Genomic DNA, 422 nt, shown 5'->3' on the forward strand with positions numbered 1-422 from the left:
GGGAAGGGATAAGCATCCAGGCTGCGAACCCCCTCCGAGAACACCTGCATCTGTAGCTGCTCGGCTTTGCTCAGCCCTCCCCGCCCACTGTCCAGAACAAAACCCCAAAACCACCTCGGAGTGGGAGGACCCCAGCCAGGCGCACAGAGCGCGCAGGGCCAAGAAGGGCCGGCTCGCGGGGACAAGGCTGGGGCTCCTGGTTGGAGTCCGCCCGGCTGCCGGGCCCCTCGCCCTACTGCTTCTCAGGGGCGCCGTTAACCATTGGCCCGTACAGGCCGCCGCCGTAGGTCGGCTCCTTGTGCACAGCCGCGGCGGCGGCGGCCGAGCGGTCGCGCATGAGATCGCTGAAGGCGTAGTCCATAGGCGGGCGGAAGCCGAGCGTGGGCACCAGCCCGGCGGTGGAGTACGGCGCCATGAAGGCC

The 422-nt window shown here is 69.2% G+C and overlaps 1 protein-coding gene across 1 annotated transcript in view; it reads right to left on the reverse strand.

Moving 5' to 3' along the window:
- Nucleotides 1-232: 232 nt before the first annotated feature.
- DMRTA2 (DMRT-like family A2) overlaps nucleotides 233-422 on the reverse strand; it is a gene marked incomplete at its 5' end in the record, with an annotated part of 3,432 nt that continues 3,242 nt past the window's right edge. Inside the window, one exon of the mRNA XM_008575207.1 lies at nucleotides 233-421. Coding sequence (XP_008573429.1) covers nucleotides 233-421 — 189 coding nt within the window. The remainder of the gene's footprint in view (nucleotide 422) is intronic.

Source organism: Galeopterus variegatus, unplaced genomic scaffold, assembly GCF_000696425.1.
Source record: "Galeopterus variegatus unplaced genomic scaffold, G_variegatus-3.0.2 Scaffold1155, whole genome shotgun sequence".
Taxonomy (NCBI): domain Eukaryota; kingdom Metazoa; phylum Chordata; class Mammalia; order Dermoptera; family Cynocephalidae; genus Galeopterus; species Galeopterus variegatus.